At 38.1% G+C, this 20,578-nt stretch overlaps 1 protein-coding gene across 4 annotated transcripts in view; it reads right to left on the bottom strand.

Moving 5' to 3' along the window:
• Window positions 1-20,578, bottom strand: part of arhgap46b (Rho GTPase activating protein 46b) — a 119,896-nt gene that overhangs the window by 13,141 nt on the left and 86,177 nt on the right. For 3 of the 4 annotated variants that reach the window (XM_065249876.2, XM_065249877.2, XM_065249878.2), the window contains 3 exons: window positions 14,579-15,875; window positions 8,930-9,542; window positions 8,446-8,544 (listed from right to left, as the gene is read on the bottom strand). In XM_065249876.2, coding sequence (XP_065105948.2) covers window positions 8,446-8,544; window positions 8,930-9,542; window positions 14,579-15,875 — 2,009 coding nt within the window. Of the gene's footprint in view, window positions 1-8,445; window positions 8,545-8,929; window positions 9,543-14,578; window positions 15,876-18,915; window positions 19,185-20,578 lie in introns of those variants that run through there. The other variant, XM_065249879.2, reaches the window with a different exon arrangement.

The raw sequence follows: 20,578 nt of genomic DNA, 5'->3' as shown, positions 1-20,578 counted from the left end.
TCAGGGCTCTTTACAGACATTACTCACACATTCAGGGAAATGAATGTTATATGGGAAACACGCTCTTGTATTTGAAACCATGAGGTCTTCAATCTTGGGTTTACAAGATTGTGAGTCAAACAACCTAAATAGCATTTTACTTAAGGCTGAAGTCTCATAATCTACACTAAGTAATGGTGAGATCTGGAGCATCAAAGTTTGATCTCATTCATTGATTTTAATCTTGATCTTAGTCAGTGTTAAAGATATCAAGGTTACTGTTTTTTACATTATGTAGGATGATTTTATTTAGTAAATCACAATAAAATATTTTAGCTGGGTTTTCACAGACTTTGTTCTTACATGTTCTTAACTCAAATGTACTGGCACAGTTCAACAAAGTTTAATGATGTGTCCTGATAGGACTCCCCTTAGGTGTACACATCTGAAGCTTTGTTAATATTGATGGCTTACAGGCAGCCAAATTTATTTGGCACATGAAACAGGCACATCTATATTATTTGCATATTGAAATTATGAAAAAACAGCTTTGACACTGGCGTGCCTTGTTCAAACTCATTTGATATATTGAGAAAATACCGTAATAATTATACACAAATTCTAGATAGATATCTAAACGTGCAAAATTATGGCAAAATAAAACAGTAAACAGTCAAATTAAAAGGGGTTATATGACATTGCTAAAAAGCACATTTTGTGTATTTGGCGTAATGCAATGTGTTTACGCGGTTTAACTCTTTCCCCGCCATTGACGGGTTATCTTGTCAATTAAGAGAAAACATTTGAATAAAAAAAATGTGTTCCTGATAAGTTTTTATTTTGATCTGTAATATCGCGATTATCCACTTACCCAATTTATAAAAAAACGGAAGCAAAAATATTATTTACTAATTTTACATGAATGTTTTGAGAATAATTCTGAATCTGATCTCTAACAAAATTTCTTCACAAAAATGCAATTATTTCAGCTTTTTGCTATTTTTTTCTTTTTTTTAATAAAAAATATATTTAAGAGTTTACAATCAGAGAAAAAAAATACTGTAGATAGGATGAAACGTTTTTTTTCCTGTTTTGTTTGTTTGAAAGCAGAGGGCCTGTTCTTTCATTTGAATTGCATGTTTATATATTTTTAGAAGAAAAATTTCGGAATTTTGTGAAACTTTTGTTAAAAAAAAAATTGTTGGCGGGCTACTAAAAAAAACAAGGCTGGCAGGGTATGAGTTGAGGTTCAAAAAATGCTTTGAATTTTACAAAGCTCATCATTCTGAAAAGCGCAGTGTGCTCTGATTGGCCAGCTATCCAGTGCATTGTGACTGGCTGAATACCTCAAGCGTGTGACGGAAATGTTACGCCCCTTACACTGAAAAAATTATATTCAATTCATTCAATTTACTTTTTTTTTATGGTAAGTGGTTGCAATCCATTTATTTAAGCTACATTTAAACAAAATTAGAAAAAACAAATAAAAATTAAAACTTTTTTAAAAAAAAATATAGCTTAAATTGCAACCACTTACCTTAAAAAATTTAGTAAATTGAATGAATAATTTTTTTTCAGTGTACCATATCCCAAAGCACATCAGCTCCCAAAGCACAGCATCTCCATGACATGGCGGTGGTGGCAATAATAATACTAAAGTGAGAACAAATGTTACGCCGCATTTCTTTGCGTGTACATTTGGGCGGTGTTATGCAAACTTTCCACACAGTGACGCATATATGTGGGGGCCTGTTTAAATGAGGCGTTTTAGGAAGGAGTGGATGAGCCTTTAATGTTAGAAAGATTATCTTTAATCTTTACCGATCTTCCATTAACAGATTTCAATACTCCAAAGACAAAGGAAAACATGAAATCGCATCATATGACCCCTTTACAGCCAGATAGCCGACCTGTTTAAAATGTGACTTAAAGGTCCACTATGTAGATTTTTAGTGGCAGATGGCTCAGTCCACAGCTCACTCCTCCCTTTCGAAATGCATAGAGAAGCTACAGTAGCCACGACAGGACAAAACGTCATCGTCACTACGTTGGCCCACAGGCAGCTAAATATATTTGGCACAGGAACAAACAGTTTGTCCGTTTAGGGCTACTGTAGAAACATGATGGCGACTTCCATGTAAGGGGACCCTTGGTGTTTGTGGATAAAAACGTCTCATTATAAAGTAATAAAAAGAATACAGTTCATAATGTAAGGACACCACTGATAATATAGTTATGTAGATTATATTGCATTTCTCTCAAGAGATCCTCCCTAAAAGTTACACAATACACCTTTAATCAACAACAACAGCAAATACAACAAGTGCAATTGTATTTATGGTAATATCATATAAATCTGTTTGGTAATCATGGCACTCATGCACTACAGTGGTGACTGGGGCTAGTTGTCACACAGGGAAGTTCACAAGGGTTATAGGCTCAATGAAGTCCAATAAGCACTAAGGTTTTACAGTTCAAGCTCTGAACAACAACATCCTCACAGACAAACAAAACAAAAGGCCTGGATATTGTTGTCAGTGTCTCTCAGTATCAGACTTGACAGAAACAGGTGGGTCTGTATGAGTCTGTCTTACGCCATCAGACACAAATGAATCATGAAGTCTCTGAGATTTATAGCTGCTGTTGTGCCCTGATGACTTTTGCCTCAATAAATTTGTAAAAACATGTTTGCCAAGCAGGTCAGACATTTCACAAGCGCTTGTCTCTCGGCTCTCTGACATCAGATATCCATCCCTTATGTTATTTTACTCTATCATCTTTATTCCTCCATTTCATATAACATTATTATCTTATATTTACTACTTTTTTAGTAAACACAAAAAACGCTTTTCTATTGACCACAAATGTATGTATGATAATACAAATAGCCAATGAAGTAAAATTCTCTTGGTCCATATGGGGCATTTTTACCCACAATGCATCTCTGACTCTACAGGAGGCTGCCACATCGCCACAAAACCCGTCTCAAAATCACACTGAATAAAAAAGTCTCCTTTCAAAAGGGCCGGATACCAGTGCCTCTGCACTTCAGCCCTACTCACAATGCCATCTCCTGGGGCACGAGGCGTTGGTGGACAGCTGGTGAGGCCCAGCAACGCTAATGCCACATTGTCTCTGTGCTTTTAAAGCATTCCCAGCGTCCACCTGACTAAGACACACCGTGAGCGAGTAAGAGAAGGCACAGAGGTCTCATAGGGAAAGTTAAACTTAAACCAAAACAATCTTTTGTGTGACTTAAGAAAAACAGCAGCACTTTATGACTGCACTGTGGGACCATGTGAAGCTGTCGCTTGTATTCTCCATCCACCAGAAACATAACAACGCCCCTAATGTTCGGCTTCACGCATGGACCCTGGAATTATACAAGACAGCAGTGTTTTACTGTTACAAACACCATCACAGTCTAAACACGGACTTCCAAAGAACTAATAATAGTTTGCGTTATAATAGTTTTGCGTATGACCTGCAACACACATAACAGAAATAAAATGAGGTCGCACACCTGGGGAGTTTTGTATTTTAAACTCTGGACACTGCTCAAATCCCTGCCACGCCACAGAGCGGCACTCACATAGTTTAACATTAAATAACGATCCCAAATCATTAATGGTTAACATAGGTTGCGAACGCATATTTTGCATCTGGAAGAACTAAGTTTGCGCTATTGAATGTGCACGTCCAGTGTGCAATTCCTGCGAGCTGACCGACAAGCGACGCAAAGCAACGCTTCTCGCCCGGTGTGTGACCTCCTTTATGGTATGCGCACACCAATACATAGTCAGTGCAAAGACACAAATAGATGAGAATTCTCACCAGAAAATGCTAATTAAGTAAATTGGGTGAAGTTATTGCTGCGGATGCTCAATACGCACCTCCATTTCGACTTTCACGTAGTTAAAACTCGAGTGGGAAATTCGCATGACTCGCTGTCGCGCAAACCAATCAGCGAAGGGCTTATATTATAAAAGAAAATGGAGGAGAGTATTGTTTTTACACGTTTTCCGCCTCTTTTGATTCCCAGGATATAATCCGCCCTGATCATCGACTGCTTTTAAACAATCGGCCAATGTTCTATAGAGGAAAAATCTGCGATAACAATTATATGTGATACATTAATGCATTCCTACGAATAACGTAAAAAAAATTTATTTACATAAGCTGCTTTAAACAGCAAGTTGTCACTACATTAGAGAATTTTATTATTCATTTAAACCACTGCTTAACATTAAGTTTTTTAACGGCAGAGAAAAAAGTCGTATAAAAATCAAACATCTTTTATGTTCCACAAAGGAAAGAAAATCATACAGGTTTGGACAACACAATCTCATGGCAAGTCATGTTATAGTCACAAATTATTTGATTAATTTATTAATGTGCATGGACAGGATTTTCCACCTTTTTTGTGCCATTGAGCACGAATGTCTTTTTTGTGTCAATTAACACGAATTTCTATAAATAGTTTTTCGTGTTCGTTGCACAACTTTCTTTTTCGTGTAATTTTATGTATTGTTTTCTCATTGTGTTTTTCTATTTTTAAATCATTGTCCCTTGGGTTTAGATTTGGGGTTTGGGTTAGGATGTCTTAAATGTAATAAAAAGTGATTCTATATGGAGGACCACAAGAGTCATGCAAAATGTAATAAAGAACTTCAAAATTAAATAACTACCTGGACAATAAAAATAGCAATTAATAGATTTGTTAAAAAATTCATTAATTAATCTATAAATAAATAGACAAAGTTACAAAAAAATAATTATATAACATTTTATTAGGCAATAAAAGGTGAGATTATAAAAATAACGTAGAAATGAAATATTAATCCATTTATAAATAGTTCAAAGTAATATAACAATTTACAAAAACAGCATAAAACACTCAATAAGTTCATCATTTTAAATTGCATTTATAAATTCTTAATTAAATAATGGAATTTCAAAATGTATTTCAAAAAGCGATTTAAAAAGAGAAATAAATAACTGGATTTATATATTGAACTACAAATACAGGTTTAAATTAGGCATTTAAAAGGGCATTTCCGTTAAACATTTCTGTTTTCATTTCACAATGGTTCTCCTTATTCTTTTCGCTATTCGATTTGCTTTTTGTTTTAGCCTCTCTATTTAGCTTTTCCGTGACTCTTTGACTCTTCCTTGCAAATGGTCAAATGAGAAATGCAAATTAGCTATGGCCTGGTAGATGTAACAAGCTCGCTGATTGGCTCTGATTGTACGTCATGCGCAGATTTATAGATCTCGGATGAGGACCAAAAGAGTCACGGAAAAGCTATATAGAGAGAGCTTTTTATTTTTATAATCTCACCTTTTATTGCCTAATAAAATATTACATAAAGATTATTTTTGTAACTTTGTCTATTTATTATAGATTAATTAATGAATTTTTAAACAAATCTATTAATTGCTATTTTTATTGTCCAGGTAGTTATTAAAAATTTAAGTTCTTTATTACATTTTGCATGACGCTTGTGGTCCTCCATAATTCAAACCCTAACCCCAAGCGGTAAGAAAACTGGAAAAAAACAATGAGAAAACAATACATAAAATGACACGACAAAGAAAGTTGTGCCACAAACATGAAAAACTTGTATAGAATTTTTTTTATAGAAATTCGTGTTGACTGACACGAAAAAGACATTTGTGCGCTTAATGGCACGAAAAAAATCAGAAAATCGTGTACACAAATAAATTAATAAAATATTCATGACTATAACACAACTTGCCTTGAGATTGGGTTGGGTTTGGAACGACATAAAGGTAAGTACATGTAGACAGAAATAATATTTTTTGCTAAACTATCCTTCAGTGTTAACCCCACGATGCCTTACATGCCTTACTGAAACAAAGATAGCGTTCATTATTTCACGGCTCTGGTCCTGACGAAGGAGCACACGTCTCATGTTAAGACAGCTCACAGTGTAATTAACCGAGGCCAGGCTGAAGCGACATTATTAAGAGCCCACGCAGAGCCGTCTCCTCAGACGCTTTGTTTTGGATCAGGGCTCTTGAGAAAAGCTCACTGCGTGTTTGAAAGAGAGAGAGAGAGAGAGAGATAAAAGAGTAAACTGAAAGTTAAGTTGGATGGAAGCCATCGAGAGTGTAACTTGATAAAAATGTCCTGCTCTTTACGTCTCCATCTCCGTTCCTTTTTGTCTTTCCATCTCCAGTCACTCTCGGTTAAAGACTGAAAGGCGTTCTCAGGATCTCTGTTGCCTCTCATCCCAACCAACCGCCCCCTTCGCTCTCTGGCGGTTGGCCAAAGAAGCGTGGGATTTGCAGAAAGTCTTGTTGTTCGAAGCTTTAATCTTCCCTTTAAAGAAAGCGAGCGAGTGAGAAAATAAAGTGTAGGGGAGTACTGTCTTTCTGTACTGGGTCAGCTGGTTTCTCCTTTCCTGTATCTTCTTCTCTCTCTGTTATCAGGCCATGGGCATCATTAAAACTCTATGCTCTGCAGTACAATTGGGCATGTCTGAATTTTTAAGAGTCATCTACCCACATACTTTGGAGTAACTTGATATAAACTGCAGGAATCTTCCCCAATTATCTTTGCACACTAAACACCCATGACATCATATGTGTGTTATTGAAGATTAGATGCATAGGCATACAGCAAGTAACATACTTCGTAATGCATTTAGTTTAAAGGTCACGTTCTTTCTGATCCCATTTTTTAAACCCTAGTTAGTGTGTAATGTTGTAATGATAGCATAAATAATATCTGTAAAATGATAAAGCTCAAAGTTCATTGTTAGGCGAAATATTTTCTTTAAGAGAATTTGCCTTTTAAAGCCGACAGCGAACGGCCGCTTTGGACTACAGTCCTCTACTTCCTGCTTTAATGACGTCACTAAAACAGTTTTTTGACTAAACTCCGCCCACAGGAATACGTCAGTCGCCAGCTAAGCTAACGTCAAGCTAAGCTGCTGTCGAATCACAACACACTAAACAAACTACACAATCAAAAATAATCTTTTTTAAATGCCCTCAAAAATACTCTCAAGACGGATTTAAAGGGCATCTATTGTCCGATTCATGATTTTACCTTTCCTTTGGTATGTAAGTGTGTATTAGTACATGTTAACGATATGCAAAAGGTACAAACCCCAAAGTAAACAATGACGCGAGTTATCGTCTCCAATGTAATCTCTTTTCTTGGACTACAACAAACACACGGATTGTAGGCTACAGTTTACTTCCTGGGATTGGTGATGTAGACAAGACCGAAATTATCATAATTCCTCCCACTTTGACTCACAGCCTGTAAGTTAACTAATGTTAGAAACTGAATCTTTCAAACATGGTAAGGAGCGTCACATTTCCAGCTGACGTCAGAGGTATTCAGGCAAATCACAACGTACAGATTAGCTCGCCAATAAGGGACACAGCACTTTTCAAATCAATGAGTTTTGTACAAAATCAGTGTGTTTCAGGAAGAGAGGGAAATCTGGAGCTACAAAGATGTATGGTATGTGGAAAACGCAAACACATTGTATTATACCAAATACACAAAATAACCTTGTTTTTAGCAATTAAATGGGTGCACTTTAAAGTCGATCGCTCAAACCACTTCTGGAGGTGGTCCGAGATGCATTCCAAGCTTGATAATGGTAGTTAATGGTGCTTCTGAATGGTGCTTCTAGTTATTTTAGTTTGTAAAGTTTAAAACATTGATATTTTTCTTACAAAATCACATTGATTGTCCTTTGAAGACCGTTATTAACCCCCTGAAGCCATGTGGATTACTTCTGTGAATGATGAATGGATTTTTTGGGCTTTAAATCAAAAGCACCATTTACTACCATTATAAAGCTTGGAACATTCAGGACATTTTCTAATATAACTGCGATTGTGTTCGTCTGAAAAAACATAATGAAATAGGGACAAAAAGTAGGATTTACCCCCATCTAGTGGTGAAATTGTATTTTGCATTCAAACGAACAGTGCTCTCTAGCGCCTCGCTTTTCCAAATGCGTGTTGCAACTACAGTAGCCGTTATGTACTCACTGATCTCCTTGTCTGTTTCAGCTGGTTCACGTGTTTTGAATGAAAACGCGTTGTGGAAACGCATTGGTAGGCTAGTGCTTTTTGTCCCTATCTGCTATTATAGTTTATCAATATGGCGGAATGACATGGAAGTCTCCTTGGACTTACCCGTTCAATGTAAGTAAAGACAAGAAATTTTAAGCTTACAAAGAAAAGTCAGATCATTGGCAGAGGTCATTTGACACCAACGAGGACATATTTATGAATAAAGACATTGATTTTGATTAATAAAACACTTACTAACTGTCCCTTTAAGATGCTTTGTATTTAAACAGTTGATCGGATTTTATAATGCATAGGTATTCAAACACAATACAACAAAAACCACTAACGTTGTCTTTTTTGTGTGTGTATTTAAGATAAGAGTCATTTCACATTAAAACTCACCCTTCTCTTCCTCTTCCTCATTGTTTTGTTTCCTCTTCTTCCTGGACTTTGAATTCTTCTTGTTTTTGATGTCTTGCTGTTCCATGATATGTTGAAGGACTGTCAAACACAATAAAACAATTACACACCAATCACTCCAATGGCCCTTTTGAAAAATACATGGCTGTTTTGTGACCTGCAGCGACCCCTGCATTTATTTTTCTCTTCCTCAGCGTTACATCCTGTTTGATTAGGCACAGTGCCATTGTAATTTTAGCAACGTAACCAATATTGGCACGGTTTATATTGATATGAGCGTTCCAGGGTTTGTATGGGACAGCTTAAACATAAACACTTCCCTGTGTGTATCCGTTCTCTGTGCTATAAACAAATACAAAACCCTGAACTAACCCAGAACGTATTAATCCGACCTCTTAAGTACTTTTCGGAGCCACGCAAAAAGAAAAGACACACACTTCCTAGTCCACTTCAAAGGCTTGCTTACTTTTCTTATCGTTACTGGGCTCAAGATGTCTCTGGATGTAGCCTTCCAGGTATCGTCTAAATTTAGGCGAGGGCGAGAAGAACGCCAGGCTGATGGCCATTAGCTCCCAGCCGGCCTCCAGGCTTCTCAAACCCGAGTTATCGGTGGTCTGTCGCACCAGTTGGACGTACAGTTCGTCCCTCAGGCCCTGCATTCCCCAGCACTTGGTTACCACCTGAAGGGCCACGTGTCTTTTGTCCAACCTGGCAGGGCGGTCTCCCATGTAGCCCTGGACCAGCTTAAACAACTCGCAGGCTTCTTTCTTGACGACTCGATCGCTGGTGATCAGCATGGGTTTCTTAATAGAACTACGGTTCCAGGATAGCATGTTAGCGATGGAGACCCGTCGGCGGAAAAGACCTTGCGTGTGCTGGTTGAGGTTCTTGCTCGCCCAGTCCTCCATGTTGGCGTCTAGCGGAGGCTTGCATAGGGTGGTATATGGGTATTGGTAACCAGGAGGGGGGCTGTTGGTGTTGTTTTTACGGCTGATGTGAGGGGTTTCGCGAACCGCTCTGTCATGCTCGCAGTCCTGGGACGAGACGTTCTGCTGAGTTTTGGATTCCAGTGTTGCTGGCTGGAGAAAGAAAAACATGATGTCAGTATTTTGCGATTCAATTCTTCTAACGTTTATTTGCATCCTTAATGCTGTATGATGCACTTGAATGTGAGTGCATGTGTTGCGTAGGTAGCAGCTGATTGGCTGACTCACTCTCCCAGCAGAAACCATGGATTAATCTTGCTCCCTAAATAGGTGACCCAATATGGAAATAAAATCCAAAGATCAAACATTACTGCTTCCCTCTCTCTACTCAGTTACTTACTATATTCCTCATTAATTCCTCTATAACTTCTGTTCCACTCCCACACTAAAGAAAACTCATTTAAATTGATAGTAAGGGCCAGATTTACTAAATAGAGCAAATTAGCATTTGAGCGCATTTTCCACAAAGTGCCGATAAGAATTTTCTGTAGATGACTTCCTGACAATATTAAATAACACAGGCGCAAAAATAGCATTTCGATAATGACCATCGCAATCTACCAAGAGCAGCATTTGTCATTATGGTTTAACAATGCATGCTTTTTAGGCATTAAAAAATGGCACAAATACCAGTAAAATAGTGAATGCAAACTTTAGTAAATCAATCGCATTGCGTGATTAATTTAAATAAGTTTTGCATAAGGAAAACTCATACAAATTCATATGCAGTAAGGTCAGTCATAAAAACAACTGTTACTGTCCACACCTCTTCAGCGTTTGACAGTCATTTTTATGGCAAAAGAGGATTTGCACTTTTTTCTTTAAGAGCACCAGGGCTCGAAAGTGTGACCGAAATATTCAGTCATGTTCACCAGAACAAAGACATTTATACAGGTTTGTAACAACATGAGAGTGAGTAAATTACAACAGAATTTTCATTTTTGGGTGAACTTTAAATGCAATGCGTTCAAAAATTTGGGTGCACCTAACTTTTGTGCTGGTGCACCTAAGAAAAAGGCACCAGTGCAACCAGTGCAAAAAGTTAGTGTAGAGCCCTGAGCACCAATGGTCTGATTCACGTTTTTACATTTCCTTTGGTGTGTAGGTGTGTATTAGTCACTGATGTATATTAATAACTGGATTGTTCATAGAACGCTTAACGTTACAGCGTTTGGTGAAGCCAGCGCAGATTTCGATCGGCCATCTTGGTATACCCAACCGGCAGAGGCCGTTATTGACTTCTATTCAAAATCATGATCTAAATTCACCCGCTTTACAGCTTATCAGTCACACAAGATTAATTTTTCGGATCATATGTGTACATAAATTAATTGTTAATTCTGGTGTCATGTGCAATGTTTATGTTTTAATCGGGCAGGATAATGGATTTATAAAAAAACCTAAAGGTGAGTGTCTATGCTGCATTCTGTTAACCTCTTTTCTTGGACTACAACAAACACATAGATTGTACTGTAGGCAACAGTTTAATTCCTGGGATTGGTGATGTAGGCAAGACCAACATTATTATAATTTCTCTTATAATAATGTAGCCTGTAAGTCAAACATGGTAAGGAGCGTCACATTTTCGGCTGATGTCAGAGCCATTCAGACCAATCACAACATACAGATTAGCTGGCCAATCAGGGACATAGCACTTTTCAAATCCGTGCGTTTCAGGAAGAGAGTGAAATCTGGAGCTACAAAAAGGTACGTGGAAAATGATGTGTTTTAACAAAAAAACATGCAAACCCATTGTATTATACCAATTACGCAAAATAACATTGTTTTAGCTATGAAATAGGTGCTCTTTAAAACCAGGTGTAAACAGGATCTTAAAAAATCTTCTTGAAGATCTTTCTTCTTTTATGAACCACCATCAGGACATTTATGGACATTTTTGGCCCTTATGTTGCGTCCCACAATTGTTTGTGCATTCTGCTATGACGAATTCTTAGGATGATGTGTAAAGTTAACATTTAGTCTAGCTTTTTAAAAGCCGTCTCAGGGGCCTCTGCCTTACTGTTTCATTCATTGACCTCTATAATACGGTTCCATCCCATTACACAGTGGTTTTGAATGCAAGAATGGATCTAATGTAAACGTTTCTTAAGATACACATCTCACTGGGGTCAAGTAAACCTAAAACCAGCCTATTTATACAGAGATTTTATCTATTCAGCCTCCTTTAGCAGCTTGCAGTGGGTTTCCTCACATGCCTCATTAACTTCATCATCAGTGTCTCTCTTTCCCCCTTTCTCAGATTAAAATGCATCAATAAATGTAAATGTAGATTTGTGAGGTTGGAAACATTGACTCAAGGATTTGGTTCAGAGAAAGCTTTTTACATTCTGTTGGAGAGAGAACCCAGTCTAATGTCCAGACTCGTGGAGAAAATCTCTGTTCTTATTATTAAATATGACCACATTGTTAAATTCATATTGTTAAGGGCACGGTGTCACATTGACGTAATGCCAGGGATTGCCAAGGCATGTACTGTAACCCATACATTAAAAGACCACTAATGTATCAGGCCAAATGTGTACATATGACATCATGCTCAACCTGTCATCCCTCATTGGCTCTTCATGTGACTATAATAATGGCAGAATTAACGTGTCGGGTTGTGTCGCATGCAAGATTTATTTTTAGAGACATGAATAGAAAAACCATAGTGGCAGAATCTAAGTGACCTTGATTTGTAACCAGTTTACACAATGTTGGTAACTTTCAATGGCAGGGGACTATTTTCAAGCAGTGCGTCATATCACTACACCTCCTGCAGCCATGTTACGGCAGCAAAGTCCTTGATTATTACGCCAGAATGAGAGTATAGTTCTTAGCCATAACTGCATAGAGAATCACAACTTTAAATTTTCTGTTGGTCTTCGTACACAATGTAATTACAGAAGAGTCAAGTTTTAAATAGGAAAAATATAAAAATTCTTTGGTTATTGTTGAGCGTGATGCTAATGGTCTAATCAGATTCAATGGATTATGCTAAGCTATGCTAAAAGTGCTAACGCTAGACCCGGAGATCAGCTGAATGGATTACAAAACAGTAAAAATCTAATATTTAACTCTAGGGGAGCTGGAAAATTAGCTGATTTTCAAAAAAGTGGAGTGTCCCTTTAATGTACTGTAATGTTACAATACCGTCATTTTGGTTAGATGCAGTTGTGGGTAAGATTGATTTAATCGTTTAAGATCATTTGATTGATGACAACCTCTTTCAGTATGTTTAGATGTATAATATGAACTGCACCGACTCCCTTGTGCTCCCCACAAGTCAAACCGCATGTGCAGAATTACACTAAAGACAAATGGATCTGTCAGCACACCCATTTAAACACATTACCCAAATGTGCCAAATCACTGCGAGGTGTAAGGACCGACTGTCTGCACAAGAAAAGCATCTGGCTTTGTAAATGAGGGGACACTATCCTCAATAATGATTCTGCGAACAGGACCAGGACCTGTATTTCTGTTATGTTTTTAAAAACAGAAGTTGTTTCTGGTGGGGTCCAGACTGAAGGTTAATTCATGTTCCAGTTTTTCCAGTGTTTTTCCAAAATCAGCTAGCACAATGCTACCTAAGGGTTAAACTGAAATCAAGGGTGTGTTTCAATCCGCTCTCTGGTTTAGCAAAACAAAGGTTCAGATAAACAAAAGAAATAATACTGTATGTGTTATACAGCAATGCTACCCGACTATGAAGACCTGTATGCTTTCAACTACTAAAATTAATTGATAGAAACACATTTAATATTTTCATTACTTAAAAAAACCCAACATGTAATACTCATTTGAACCTATGGAGGCCGTCATTATGTTTTGCGTTCTGAAATTAATGAAGTGTAATGGTTTTTGTGAAATATTACTACGGTTTATTATAGTAAATACTATGGTATCTTCTATAGTTTTTCATGTGAGAATTTTTTATTTTTATTACACACATTCTTACCTCTAAGATCGCATTTATTTTGATCTTCTTTAATTAGTATGTTTTCTGTATTATTCTTCATTTATGTTACTCTCTGTAAAAGGGCTGAACAGAAGACATGCTGTTGTATTATTAATGAAATGCAGACCAAATACATTTATTTTTGCGTTTATAATTCTCATCTTCTGTTAACATCATTTTTTAACAACTGATTGAAGACTTCTTTGTAACGTTTACCTTGCTGTAGCGTTAATAGAACGTGTTCTATTGCAACCATTTGACATCATGTATAGTGATTGGGGGGGGGATTGTTTGGACCCTCATGAATCGATAATAGTGCTTCACATAAACAGGAAAATGTTTGAGTTATTTTGTCACTTATTGGGAGCAGTATGCTAGCTGGAGCCATTCACTTCCAGTCTTTGTGCTAAGCTAAGCTAGCGGGGGCTGCGTCAGACAGAGTTACAGCACGCACGGAGATGAGAAAGGTATGTATGGACTTATCTAATTCTGGGGGATACTGTGAATAAGCTAAATTCCCAAAATATGGGCGTGTTCCTTTAAAACTATGAATTTTTTACTGTTTTTTATTTTTACATTCATATTGACAATCACCGTGTTTATCTTTTAAACCATACTTGTGTTTATAACCGGGGTACCTTTTAAAAAAAAGATGTAAACTCATAATCGAGTCACCTTCCACCTTTGTTTCCTATGGAATGTGGTTAGAAATATTAAACCTTTGTTGGTCACCTAACTTCGTCAGGATCAAAGTACATGGTCTCAATCACGTACTCACATTCATTCAAATACAGTAATTTGGTTCTCAAGCTGAACACTGACCTACTAGCAACTCCATTTTTCTCACATGCTCTTTCATGAGCAAAACAACAGCCAAACATTGTACAATCCCCCTAATCCATGTAATTCCACATGAATACACACACACTCACTCTTCCTAGAATAAAACATTCACACCCTCTCCATCTCAGGAAACCCTAAGCCTCGCCATCTCCTGAACAGATTCTACAACGACCGGATGGGACCGGATGGGAAGAGTGTTTTGCTTTTCCACTCTGAGAGACTATAAAACACAGCGGGTGCCTCAAATGTAAGGACTCATATGAAAAGGAGAAGGCGTATGATATTATGGAAAAAAAAAGAAAAATTTGGAGATCTGTTTTCGTACCTGTGAGGGCGACCTGGGTAGTTCTGGAGAGGACAGGCTGGTTTGCGATGTCCCACTCTTCTCCAGCGAATCCACTTTCTCATACGTCCTTTTCTGCCGGCCCGCAAGTAAATCCGTAACCAGTACATCACCATGATTAATAACACCACCCCTAAACAGTGCTGCCACATCCTCTCTGGACCCCAACACTCCACCTCCTCTTGCACCCTTCTTTAATGAACTCAGAGGGGAGCGTGTGGTACTCCCAGAAGCCTCCGATCCCACCTCAGTGTCCAGACTGGCTTTGCTTCCATGAATCGTGTTGGAACGGTTAACCACCGCCCTCATTTCTGCCATCAACTTCTCATTCAGTGCGCTCAACTCTCCGCTGCTGCCCACGGACCCGGGCCTTCCTGACCCAGCACCCATAGCTGCACGGCGTCGGTTCTTCCTCCGTAGGCTCGGGGACGGCCCGGTAGAGTATCCGGAGTCCTGATACGTGACAGCAGCCGGGCCTGGGTATTCCTGAGAGGCCAAGCTGCTTTGACGACTATGGCGAGGCTCTAAAAGCCTCCATGATTGCTTCTTTTCCAGAGAGGCTTCCTTCTTAATTTGGGGAGTGATGGGAGACTGGGGCCGGATCTGAGGATTGGATGGGTTTAGAGGAATCTCACTGGAATTTGAGGTTTGGTGCTGGTGCTTGGAGGTAGACGTTGACACATCTACGTTCACCATGTGTTTGATGCACTCTCGGCCAGCCGGACTATACTCACTAGCTGAAGAGCTGGATGTGTGTTTGGACTGGGGGAACTGAAGAAGTTTGGGAGGCTGGCCAACTCGTGAATGATTGTGATTGGGACCTCGGTTTAAGTGATGCGCCCCCTCTACTTCCATCTCCACTGGGGGTTCATCATAAATGGGTGGGTCCAAGAGTGGGGGTTCATCGTAGATGGGTGTTGTGGGTGTGGCTCCATACTGAGGGGAGGAGGGGCGAGGTGTACCCGCAGAAGATCGTTGGTGGCCAGGGTACGAGGAAGAGCCGGAAGTGGGCAGAACCAGACAGAAGTTGGGATTATCTGCCTTTTTTATGTGATAACCCTGCTTGGAGTCTCCAGGGACCGCCATTTTGTTGAGCAGACTGCTTCTGTCGGATTGCGTTGTGTAACCTTGCTTAGGTGTAGTGAACTGTGTAGGGCTGAAGCGAAGAAGGTGTTGGGCAGTTGCAGGACCCAGTGACTGGTTTCTACCAATGCTGTTAACTTTTACCAACATGGCCGCCTTGGATCCAGGAGCAGGCTGCCATCTTTGAGTAGGGTCTCTGAAATATACAAATAAATGCTGTTAACACAAATGTTGTTTAAAATTTAGCCTGAAGTCTGTATTTAAAATACTAGGATTGCTTTTTATACAAAAATACTTGCAATGTTGCCTTAGAATATGGTCCAAAATAAGATATTAAAAGGAAAGTTCGGCCAAAAATGATATTAAAGTCATGATTTACTCACCCCCAAAGAGTACGAGATAAATATGTCCATCGTTTTTCAGACAAACACATTTTCAGATATTTTAGAAAATGTTTTAGATCTTTCAGTTCATTAAATGTGAAGTTACGGGTCCACGTCCTTCAAGTCCAAAAAAAGTGCGTCCATCCTTCACAAAATAAATCCAAACGGCTCCAGGATGATAAACAAAGGTTCTGAGGGTAATCCGTGCAGTGTTGTTGTAGAAATAACCATATTTAAAACTTTATTAACGAAAATAAGTACCTTCTGGTAGCGCCGCCATCTTAGACTCCTCTGTATTCAGGAGAGAGTATTAGCGTAGTGTACGCACTTTTCTTAGTGACGTATGACAAATTAGGAGGGCGGGGGCACAGAGCAGCAGCAGAGTAGCCTCCGTAAGCTGCGTAAAGCTCTGATCTTGAATGCGGACTCGACTAATATGGCGGCGTTACCGGAAGCTAGTTATTTTCATTAATAAAGTTTTAAATATGGATATTTCTACAACAACACCGTGCGGATTACCCTCAGAAGACCTTTGTTTATCATCCTGGAGCCGTTTGGATTTATTTTGTGAAGTATGGAAGCACTTTTTTTGAACTTGAAGGACGTGGACCCCGTAACATTACATTTAATCAACTGAAAGATCTAAAACATTTTCTAAAATAACTGAAAATGTGTTTGTCTGAAAAACGAAGGACATATGCAACTCGGACAGCTTGGGGGTGAGTAAATCATGGGTTTAATATCATTTTTGGCCGAACTATCCGTTTAAAGAAGGACTACGTTGTCAAAAAATAGTCCCAATCTGTGACTGGGGCAGTGACCTTGAAAGAGCTCCTAATATGTAATATTTAGGTACAGATATGCATACATTTTGTGCCAATGTACCTTTAAGGTACTAATACGAACTATTTAAGTGTAAAACTGTATTTTTTGAAAGGGTACCACCCCAGTTACAGCTAGGGACCATTTTTGACAATTTTTTCTGCAAGTGTGTGGCTAAATTGTCTTAAAATGCTATCTAGGTAGGCAGTTTACAAGGTTTTGTAATCAAATGTATGCAAACACACATAAATATATGCATGTAACCAAATCAAGCTAATTGTTAAATGAAATACATTTGCATACACTGAAGTCAAAAACATCCATCATGCTGCTTTCCATGTATTCCTGCATTGTAGAAAGTTAAACACGAGATCCTCTTCAAGTACAGTATGCCCATATCTAATACAGTGGAATGCATGGCTGCCGTGCCAAGCCTGACAAAGTATTTTCCTCATTTTCTTGAAAAATTAGGTCATACATACAAATAAGAAGAAATCTGCCAAGAAATGTTAAAGCAGTAACACATTCAATAATTATTATTGCTCTAAGTGAATTGTTTAAGTACCAGAGAGCTGCTTATGACTGTTTTGATTACGAACAACAATGTGCACACACACACAGACACAGTATCCAGGCCGTTGTGGTGTAGTGTCTAGGAGAAACAGGAAAGGTTGTACAGACAGTGTGTTCCAGCAAGAGCGGAAAAACAGGAATGCACTACGATCTGCTGTAGCAACGTTATCAGAAAGTCGCAGCAATATTAACAGAGCATTTTAACAATACCAGCACAATTGCATTCACTTATCTATCGCCCACACACACACACCAAAAAAGTAAAGAAGCAGCAATCGCATGCATGCATGAGACATACAAACACTATTATATTTACATTAAGTAGTGATATAATTAGTTTAAATAAAAATATGCAAACATTGCTGTTTACTTAAATGTAGCAAACACTTGTGTATAGGGCTGTGCAATTAATCGTATGTTTTAACAACAACAAAAACAAGATAATCGAGCTAAAACAATTATTGTGCGATTAAAATATGAGTTGCGTGCTGCTGGACTGACGTGTTTGTAAGGCACCACTGCTTACTTAATAAAAAAGGTTAAATAAATGCATGTTTTTTATAGTAATCGTTTTAAATAATCACAATTATGATTTTGCCCATAATCGATTAGCACACACGTGTGTAATGCCTGTACAGTATATATAAGAACATGCATGTGTTATTTCATGCATGCATACACTAATGTCAACCACGTGTTGTGTTGCTGCAAATACCGCAAAACCTGTAGAGCTTAATAAACGCACCACATGATTCAATACATAACACAAAATCATGAATAAACTGTACACAAACAAACACAAGAATGTTAAATCCGTATTAAGGGTTGATGTGTTTGGGATATTAATGATATAAACCAACTCATCTAGATTGTAGTGTTAAACTGCGTATGCATGATAATCTCGAGTCTGCAAGGAAAGTGGTTTCCTTCAACCTGCCAGCTCACAAAACCGTCATTAAAAAATGGTCAAAAAGCTGTCACTGGGGCGGTACCCTTTCAAAAAGTACACATTTGCACCTAAATAGGTCATATTTGTACATATTGGTACCAAATGTATACATACAGTATCTGTACCTACATGGTACATATGTGGTACACCATTTTGACAATTTTTTTCTGAAAGTGTGTACACTGCACTTAGACCTTGTCAGTGACCTATCCCACACACACAGCTACTGGATCAACAAGCAATTAAATTACTTAAGAACCAGCAAAACCACTTCAGATGAACAAGCAACATAACATGCGACCTTGATTCAAACCAAAGCGATCCAGGTTTTCATCAACATTATCTAACAAGTGACATAATAATATATTTATTTTAGTTATATAAAAATGACTTTTCAGTAAGACACTGCACCTTCTATTGAAGATACACCTGTTGCACGTGACCATCTCGACTCACATGCACCTGACACAGTGCATGTGAGAAATCATGTATTCAGCAATCATACTTACTCCTGGCATACCCAGAGTTGGCACACTCGTCGATCTGTAAGGGTACTTGGGGTCCTAGACAGCACCTCTCTAAACTAAAAACCCAGAGGAAATGAAATCGCCAAAAAGATCCAAATCGAGGAAAAGGCAATGCCCCAAATTCTGACTCCAACCGATGTCTCTTTGTAATTCTTCAGGTTGTCAAAATCTCACCGCCACCACGCGATCTTTAAATTATGGAGTGGTACGGAGAGAGACAGAGAGCGAAGGAGGAAAGGGAGGGTGAGAAAGACGGGAGAAGGGGGGGTTACAGTAGCAAGAATGTGAGTCTTGAGATCGTAACACACAACGCACACACACACACACAAAACAACTTGGAACGCCACTCCCCTGGACCATTCTCAATCCAGTAGACTCGAATCAGATAGACTCTCAGTGTGTTCCCCAAACTAAGAGAGGAATTAAGAGTTGTGTTCTAGTAAAAATATTTTTGAAACAACACACATTTGATTAAGATGCACAATATAATTATTTAAGGGTGTTGATTAAGATGATGAATTACAAAATGTTGTTTGTTTTGCTTGACACATTTATTAAAACAAGTTTATGCATAAACAACTCCACTGTGAATTCTTGTGTAAGTTTAATCAACTTGAATTTACAATCTTTCTTTTTACTTTCTTGACTAGTGAGGAGTTGCAGTTGCTTGCTATAAAATATATAAATAGAGTTAAATTAGCTTAAGTTGGTTATTTTTGAGCGCAATGCTAATGGTCTAATCAGATTCAATGGATTATGCTAAGCTATGCTAAAAGTGCTAGCGCCAGACCCGTAGATCAGCTGAATGGATTCCAAAATGGTAAAAATCAAATGTTTAACTCTAGAGGAGCTGGAAAATTAGCATATTTTCCAAGCTATTTCAGCTTTATTTTTATAATTCATAGCAACACCTCATTAGTCATGAAAGTTAAGATTAATTGTAAATTCAAATTGATTAATCTTAAAAATGTAAGTGTATTACATTTTACACTGTATGTAGATGTAGCAAAAAATAAACTTAAAAAAGTACTAAAAGTGCTTTAACAAAATACAACCTATCGTCTCTCATGCACTTTATGTTTTTCAACACTTGACAACACCTTATTCCTCAAGGTCTTCTACTCAAACCCTTTGTTCTCCATAAGTGGCTGTCCGGCTCCTCTCAATCAAAAGCTTTTTACATTCTTCACAGCCAGATCTTCTCTCTCTCTCTCTCTTCACCCTCTCCCCGCTGTGGTCTTTCTCATCCATTGTGTCTAACTGCCTCACGGCTAAATGTTAACTAACTATTGAGTAAATACATCATTTCAGGCCTGTATCTTCTCAAAACTCATCCTGTTTTCTCTCAATTGATAAAGTTTGACAAGTTTGCAACTTCACCGATTCAAACATACTAATGCAGTCAACGTCTGTTACAGTGTGCATGTATGCTTTGCCAAAATACTTATTACTACAGCACAAACACAGTATATTTGAAGTTAATCTTAGTGCATACAATTTTGGTACGTCGTCATCCAAAACATTTATGTAAAAATCCAAAAATATTCCACCCCAAAACCAAAACAACAGGTGTCAAACTAAATACTGCCACAAAAAAGGTGTGTTTGAGTTTGTAACAGTTCGACCTTTAAAGGGACACTCCACT

The sequence above is a fragment of the Paramisgurnus dabryanus genome, chromosome 21 (genome assembly GCF_030506205.2).
Source record: "Paramisgurnus dabryanus chromosome 21, PD_genome_1.1, whole genome shotgun sequence".
In the NCBI taxonomy this organism is placed as follows: domain Eukaryota; kingdom Metazoa; phylum Chordata; class Actinopteri; order Cypriniformes; family Cobitidae; genus Paramisgurnus; species Paramisgurnus dabryanus.
This window is presented reverse-complemented; position numbering and strand designations above follow the sequence as displayed.